We start from the raw sequence: 7489 nt of genomic DNA, 5'->3' as shown, positions 1-7489 counted from the left end.
TGCGCTGCCGTGTGCAGCATAGTTGTCCCATGTTCTATGGGAATCCCTATTAACATGGGACAACTATGCTGCCCACGGCAGTGCGGTTCTTCCAGCAATTTCTTCGGAAATTCTTACTATGGTACATTCAAAAATTCTTCTAGTGATTCCCATACCAATTTATCCTAGCATTATGGCTGGAATTCTTCCGGGAAATCTACCTGAGATTTCTTCAGAGATTCCTTCTGCGGTTTCTTCAGGGCCTTCTCTGTAGATTCTTCCAGAATACCTCTACCGGTTCTTGCAGGGACTTCTCTAGGTATTCCAAGGATTTTTCTTTGGATTCCCCCCAGGCATTACTGATGGGGTTTCTCTAGAAATTATTGTAAAGCTTCCTCCAGCAATTCCTCCAAGGATGTCTGCTGAGATTTCTACCATGATTCATCCCAGAATCCCTCTAAGAATATCTCCGGTGATCCCTTCAGGAATTTTTATCCAAGATATTTTATCGAAGGTTTCTTTCATAGATTTCTCGTGGGATTTCTCCAGGAATTTATCTTGACCTTCCTACAGAAATTTCAGCTGAACTTCTCAAGCTATTCCTGCTGTGGTTCTTTCAGCAATTCCTCCTAGGACTCCTCCAGAAATTCTACTTAATGCGTTCCGAAATTTTTCTAGGGATTCTTCCAAGAATTGCTCCAGGGATTCCTTTAAAAATTTGTTGGGAAAATTCAAGGCTATCTTCTTTGGAGCCTTGCAGAAGTACCTTCGGTGTTTCCTCCTAGACATCCTAAAGGGTTTTTTTCTGGGATTTCTTCAAATATTTCTCATTGGTTTCCTTCAGGATCTTCTCTTCACTTTTATCCAGGAATTCCTCTTGGGATTCTATAAGCGATTTCGTCTGCTTTGTTTCAGGAATGCCTCCTAGGTCTCCTCCAGCAGTTCTCCTGGCATTCTTGCTGGAATTCTTCTAGGCAATTTTCCTAGAATACTTCCAGAAATGCCTTTGATTCTTCTAGGGATTTTTCTAAAGACTCATCCAGGAATTCCTCCAGAGTTTTTACACATGGATTACTCTAGAAATTAATCATGGTATTACTCCTGGTACTCATCTTGGCCTTCTTCAAGGAATTCCAGCTGAAGGAGTCCCCAGGAATTTCCAGAGAAATCCTAGGAGGTATTACTAGAGAAATCTCTAGTGAAATCCTAAAAGAATGTACGGAAAAACTTGTTATTAGTTAGAATTGACAAATTCAGAGATAAAGTTGTGAAAAAAAATCTCGTTCTTTTGGGATTCTAACCCACGACTCCGTAGTCGCTAGACCGCAGTATGGCCATATCTTTAAGGGATGCCGAAGGAAAAGGTTGTTTTTTTTTATTTCTGCGGTAGTATCATTGGAATTCAAACAGCATTTTTTTTTCTATAATTTCAATCGCTATTCCCCTGAACTTATTTCAGCAATTTCTTTTTAGTTATTTTTGTTCGATTTCTCCGACAATTTTATCGTGACTACTTTTGTATTTTTTTATGATTTGATTGTATACATATTTATTACTTCCGAAACTTGCTGAACCAGAAATTGTCAACTGGGCTTGCTCAAAGGAAATCCTATGAAATTCACGAAAAACTTCCTGACAAATTTCCTAAGAAATTGTCGGAAAAATTTCCATCAAAACTACGTTAGAACTTCAAAGTGTTTGTCAAATGAATTCATATAAGAATTACCACTCCTCTGAAGAAAATATCTAGGCTTTTTTTAAAAAAAAGTTGCCAAATCCAATCTCATAATAAATTGCCGAAATATATTTTATAACAATTTCCACAAACATTCGCAAAAAAAATCGAAGAAATTGTCAAAGAATTTTCCGAAATCATCAAAGGAAATTCTGAAGAAAATTTAGAAAGAATTCCAAAAGTAATTGCCGTAGAATCACTATGATAGAATTTTTAAAGGACCGTCAAAGATTTTTTAAATAAATTCCCGAAGGAAATCTCTAAGAAATTTGACGAATCAATTTCCAAAAGAATTACCGAAGAAGTAATAATCGCGGTTTTCAAAATTTCCAAAGAAATTGCTGATGGAATTGCCGAATAAATTTTCAATGAAAGTAACATCGAAATTGTCGAAGGTATTCCGAAATCATCTGCTGCAGGAATTCCTCACATAATTACTGAAGAAATCTAGAAGAAATTTTCTTAAGCATTTTCATTGAAATTATAGAATTGATTTATAAAAGCATTTCCGTAAGAGTTTTCGAAGAAATTTGCAAAGGAATACCGAATAGCATGGATAATAAAAGTCTAAAAAATCAACAGAAATCCCAAAACAAGTAGAATGTCTACCGAAGACATCTTCAGAAAAAAAATATAACATGTTCCAGCGAAGAAGTCATTGTCGAATGAATTATCAAAGCCTGCTTTTTGAAAGCAAATATCAATAGAATTGCTGACATTAACAACTAAAATTGGTGACTTCTGAAATATTGGCGAAGGAGCTCCCGAAAATACATTTCAAAGGATTTTCTAAATTCCAATGAAATAAACTGCTAATGGAATTACCGATGAAATTTTCAAAGGATGCGTGTAGGTGTTTGGTATCAAATTCCAAACATATTACCAAATAAATTCATTAAAAAATTGCTGAAGGGGATCCAAAGATATTACCGAAGAAATTTTCCAAATCCAAAGCTAAGAGATTTCCAAAGGAAGTCTAAATTGAAATAAATTGCAAAACAATTTACAAAATAATTGCCGGGAATATTCTCTGAGGAATTACCGAAAGAATGTTTTGCCGAAAACACTTTTTTGTATTATGTACAAACCAGACTCGATTGTCCGAAATGTACGAAACTGAAATTTTGACTGGTTATTACAGTGTTGGATTTACGTAAGTCAAAATTTCTGCTTTATACAGCATTCCCTTCACCAGATATATTATCAATCCAGTCGAAATCGGAATTCGGTGTGATCATCAGAATACCGAAGAGAAAAATCGTAGTTCGATCGCACCAAATTTCGGGCTGGATTAATAATATGTTCGTGAAGCTTCTGAATGGAACTCAGGATATTCGAGTCCAAATTTTGTAATTTCAAGAATCATACTCATAATGTCTCTGTAAAAGTATTTTCATGTCCACGTGGTAGGGTTCAACTAATGAAACGAAACCCTGTCGCCATTAATGTCGGGGTCAAACCATGTATATGTATCAAGATTTTGCAATTTTAAGTATTTATAATTCTATCAAGTGTTCTTGAAAACTATTTTTACAAGGGTTGTTATCATGCAATAAAACAAAGATGATGTCACGATGAATACAAGTTACACACAAATTTGCGGATATTATAGTTTCTGAGATTTACACTTCACAAAGATGTCGTCGCAATGATTGTTAAATTCAAACTGAAAATAAAAATTCCATTTATTATAGGCAATCAAGTTATCAAGTTTTCAAATCTCACATGGCGGGGAAAGTGTTGAATCAGTACAACCTTTCGGATTTTCCAAAAAACGTGTTCTTTGAAGTATAGCACGTTTAAATTTGCGGACTATTTTTTCCCGCGACGCAGTTTATCATTATACTAAGAAATTGAGGGTGGATCGGTATTTCCTTTTACAAAAAAAAAAAAAAAACAACCTGGAAGCCACTGAAACTGGCACCCCCTAGGCACCCCCTAGGAAAAAATCCTAGATACGCCAATGTCATTTCAGTTGCATAATGAGCCAGTTCTGAAAATTGGGCATTATGATGCCAAGTTCAACTCGAGAACGTATGGCAAGAAGATCGTCGTTGTGATTGTGTTGCTCAACAATGACCCTCTGTTAATTTCAATTTCTGTTCAATTTCTCTTATCGCTCGCTTGCGTATCTATCCATCGTATTCTTTCATTACTTTCCTTACTCCCTCTTACTTCGAGTAGTATTGATATCACCGAAAAAAGCCAATTAAAATTAATTATGATAAAGTCATGCGGTGATTAAACCTAGTAAATATTTCTTTGTAAATCCCACAAATAAAAAGATTTCAGAATCACCAAGAAACTTCAGCAATTATTTCAGAAATCTTGCCATTCTATTCAAAATTTTAGCCAGAAATTGATTTCGGGGTAAAGACAAAAATATCTTCAATAGATCGACTAAGCAATTCAGAAAAAAAGTCTTCTCAGTTCCGGGGGGAGCGACACTAGTTTTGCCAAGCCGAAAAAACCCAAAAAAAGCCGAAAAAAACCGGTAAAACCCGCAAAACTTTTGCGGGTTTTAGCGACTTTTTTGGGCTTTTTTCAGCTTTTTTTTGGTTTTTTTTGCTTGGCAAAACTAGTGTCGCTCCCCCTGCTCAGTTCAAACAAATGCGTATAGTGCAGTGCACTTCAAGCTAGGGACGTTCTTTTTTCTGATTTCGTTGAGCTCCTTGTCTAAATGTTTGATGTAACTGCATTTGAAAACCATTTCCGCAAAATCCGCGCTGAAATTAGCAAAAACGCGCGAAACGCAAAAACAAACCGCGAAAGACGCAAAATCTGCGCCACCTGTAACAGCCCTGCAATTTGCCTCGCAATTTTGAAGATGCAAATATCAATTTACACTTACCTCACGTCTCCACTAGAAATCCTTTACATAGAGATGAGCGGAAGTTACAAATGTTGATTCGGCAATACTGTTTGTTTTGTTTACAACCACTGCCAACACTTGCCACAAAGCTAGATGTTCAAACTTTGTGCGTGACTTTTCTGTGGTTTAACTTGTTTAATTTACGTTTAAAAATTATGGTCGAACTTTTTTCTCCAAAAATTTTGAAAAATAGCAGCGCAATCGATGAAATCTGAAATGCATTCCAAAATGTTGCGCAAATAATAGCAGCAGAGGTGAAGCCAGCAGCAGCAATGGAAGTTTTTCAAGATGAGCAACGACAAAAGTTTCGTCATGAACATGAGCTCTATAAAGTAGAATTAATAAAATATAATCTTTTTACTAAATTTACATATGCCGTCAATTTCTCGGTAATTTAAATAAATAATTATAATTTATTAAGTTCAGATTCTAATACCGTTCAAACGACGCCTTCTTACAAACGATAAACATGTTCATTTGGCTCACACTTTGACAGTTCTCTCTGCACGATTGGCTCACAATGGTCGCCTCCGCACATCTCTATAATGTAGGATTACTAGTCTCCACTAGACAGAAATATCTTGCCATTTTGCTGCCAGAAAGAGAAAACGTAACAGAAATGAGCAACACCGCTGCTTTCCATGCAAACAGCGAGAGAACATTTCTGTCATGACACATCTGTCCAGCAAAATGGCAAGACATTTCTGTCTAGTGGAGACGTCGGGTTATACTAGCCACAGAGCAATGGCGGACGATTCAACCACCGTCCCCGGCCTTAACAAAACCTATTTTTCCAAGAAAACCAGAGCATCATTGTTTCAAAAATCTTAAAAATAAATTTATAGCAACCGTGACATGTTGGCAAAAAGTACAAGCAATAGCAAATCGTCAACGTCGCGACTATGATTATCATCAGACTTGATGCAACCAATGTTCATTCTCATAGCGTGCGTGCATCGTCTCATACACGAATTCGCTACTTGGAAGTTGCAGAATGTGCGTGAAGGTTTACGTGAGAGAAAACGAGAGGGAAATATTTTTTGCTTTTTTTTTCACGCACATACTGAGTACAGTTCCTTACGAGGTTTTTCATTGGAACGAAAAAGAGTTGGAATCTCTTTTACCTTCGTAGTCCCGAATGGAGATTAGACCGGCCCACATTTGTATAGTGAGAAAAAAAAGTTGTCAAAATTCATGAGGCACCCTCTAGAATCGTGCCTTTGGATGAGAAGAAAGATCTGTGAAAATTTCAGCTCAATCGGTTAAAAAATGAGCTGGCGCAAATGAGTTGAAGGTTTGTATGGGATTCTCAGCCCAATTATATGGGAAATTGGATGACCTCCAGTCTCTCATCCAGTACGCCGGTTTGGCGTGTTCGATTTGGCTCAGAATTGAAAAAGTAGTAGTTGATACCCTAAGGAACAACTTTGTAGAAGACCATATCATGATAAAACCTAATTTAGTTGCTGTTTTAGCTTACGAAAGCTGGATGAGGACTTCTGTCGCCGTTTACTCTCGGTTGTTACATGGAGCACGTGTTCGCCATTCGAAACTTGCGCGCTACACCATAGGCAGCTATGTTATTATCCATTCTCTCAATACTTGTTCACGTGCGTGAACAATTGAAATCAAGGCCTACATAGGAGGGGATGGGGCTTCCGTTCAGTGTAGTTACCCAAAAAGCTCGCCAAAAAGCAAATTGTTCAGATTTTTTTTTAGGAGATGAACCTGCCTCGGGATGAAAATCTCCCTAATAAAGCTAATAATATTTTTTTTAATATAGTTTTAACCTTTTTTAAAATTTATTCAAGTTTTATTATTTTTGTTTTATTATTTTTTTACACATTTCTGGCGTTCGATTTCAATAGGTCGAATCTGCATAGGAATCACAGCAAACATTCGACCTATTCAAATCGAACGCCAGATTTTTTTTTCATTTTATTTTATTAGTTTTGTCATTTTATTTCATTCCAAGTACATTTCATCTTATCTTTATTTCATTCCAAGTACATTTCATCTTATTATTACTATTACCAATTCACTCCTGAACACCAGGCGGTCGCTCCTCCGGCTGCTGCTGTTGCTGCTGCTGCTGCTGTTGCTGCTGCTGTTGCTGCTGCTGCTGCTGCTGCTGCTGACGCTGCTGCTGCTGCTGACGTGGCCTGCGCCGCCATGGGTACGGCCAGTACCCTCCAGCCATGGGTGGGACCATGTACGGATACATAGGCTGCGCCGTGGGTGGGGCCGTTGGAGGCGGCGCTGGAACTCCCATCCCGAACGGGGAAAGTGCAGTCTGCGGAAATCCGCACTTCGGACAGAACTGAAAAGAAATTTTTAAAATTTGAGAGGATTTAAAGGCAAAACTTCAATCAATCGAATACGAGAATGAGCTTCCTCTCACCTGGCTCATTTCAATTCCGGTTGATGAAGATACGTTTGCTACATCGGCTTGGAGTGTACATAATGATGAAGCATGTTGTGTTTGTGATTCACACCGATTTGTCATCCAATGGTTGACATTCAATTTTCATATCACTAGTGCCATTTACACTTATCAATAAGTTGATTCAACCAAGAGGTTCAATCTTTCCTTCAACTGCATTATTGACTTTTTAAGAGACCTTCTAGGAAATCTATCTATCTATATATATATATAAAAATGAATTTCTGTCTGTCTGTCTGTCTGTCTGTCTGTCTGTCTGTCTGACCGCTATGCATTCGGAAACTACTGAACCGATCGGTGTGAAATTTTGTATGTGGGTATGTTTGAGGCCGAGGAAGGTTCTTAGCTTGGTGTGAGACCTCTCCGGTCTTGGGAACGAGGGGCTCCCATACAGATGACTTTGCGGGGACGTCCCTATGGAGCTGCATGACAAAAACACAGTAGGCATGCAGTACGACGT

The 7489-nt window shown here is 37.7% G+C and overlaps 1 protein-coding gene across 1 annotated transcript; it reads right to left on the bottom strand.

The window, feature by feature from the left end:
• Positions 1 to 6498: 6498 nt before the first annotated feature.
• LOC134287560 (uncharacterized) lies at positions 6499 to 7082 on the bottom strand. Its single transcript, XM_062849576.1, has 2 exons — positions 6988 to 7082; positions 6499 to 6906 (listed from the first exon to the last, which is right to left on the bottom strand). The coding sequence occupies exons 1-2, from the start codon at positions 6994 to 6996 to the stop codon at positions 6625 to 6627; spliced, it is 291 nt and encodes a 96-aa protein (XP_062705560.1). The 5' UTR covers positions 6997 to 7082; the 3' UTR covers positions 6499 to 6624.
• Between the last annotated feature and the right edge of the window lie 407 nt (positions 7083 to 7489).

Source organism: Aedes albopictus, chromosome 1, assembly GCF_035046485.1.
Source record: "Aedes albopictus strain Foshan chromosome 1, AalbF5, whole genome shotgun sequence".
Taxonomy (NCBI): Eukaryota; Metazoa; Arthropoda; class Insecta; order Diptera; family Culicidae; genus Aedes; species Aedes albopictus.
The sequence above is the reverse complement of the archived record's forward strand: the minus strand, read 5'-3'. Positions and strand labels throughout refer to the sequence as shown.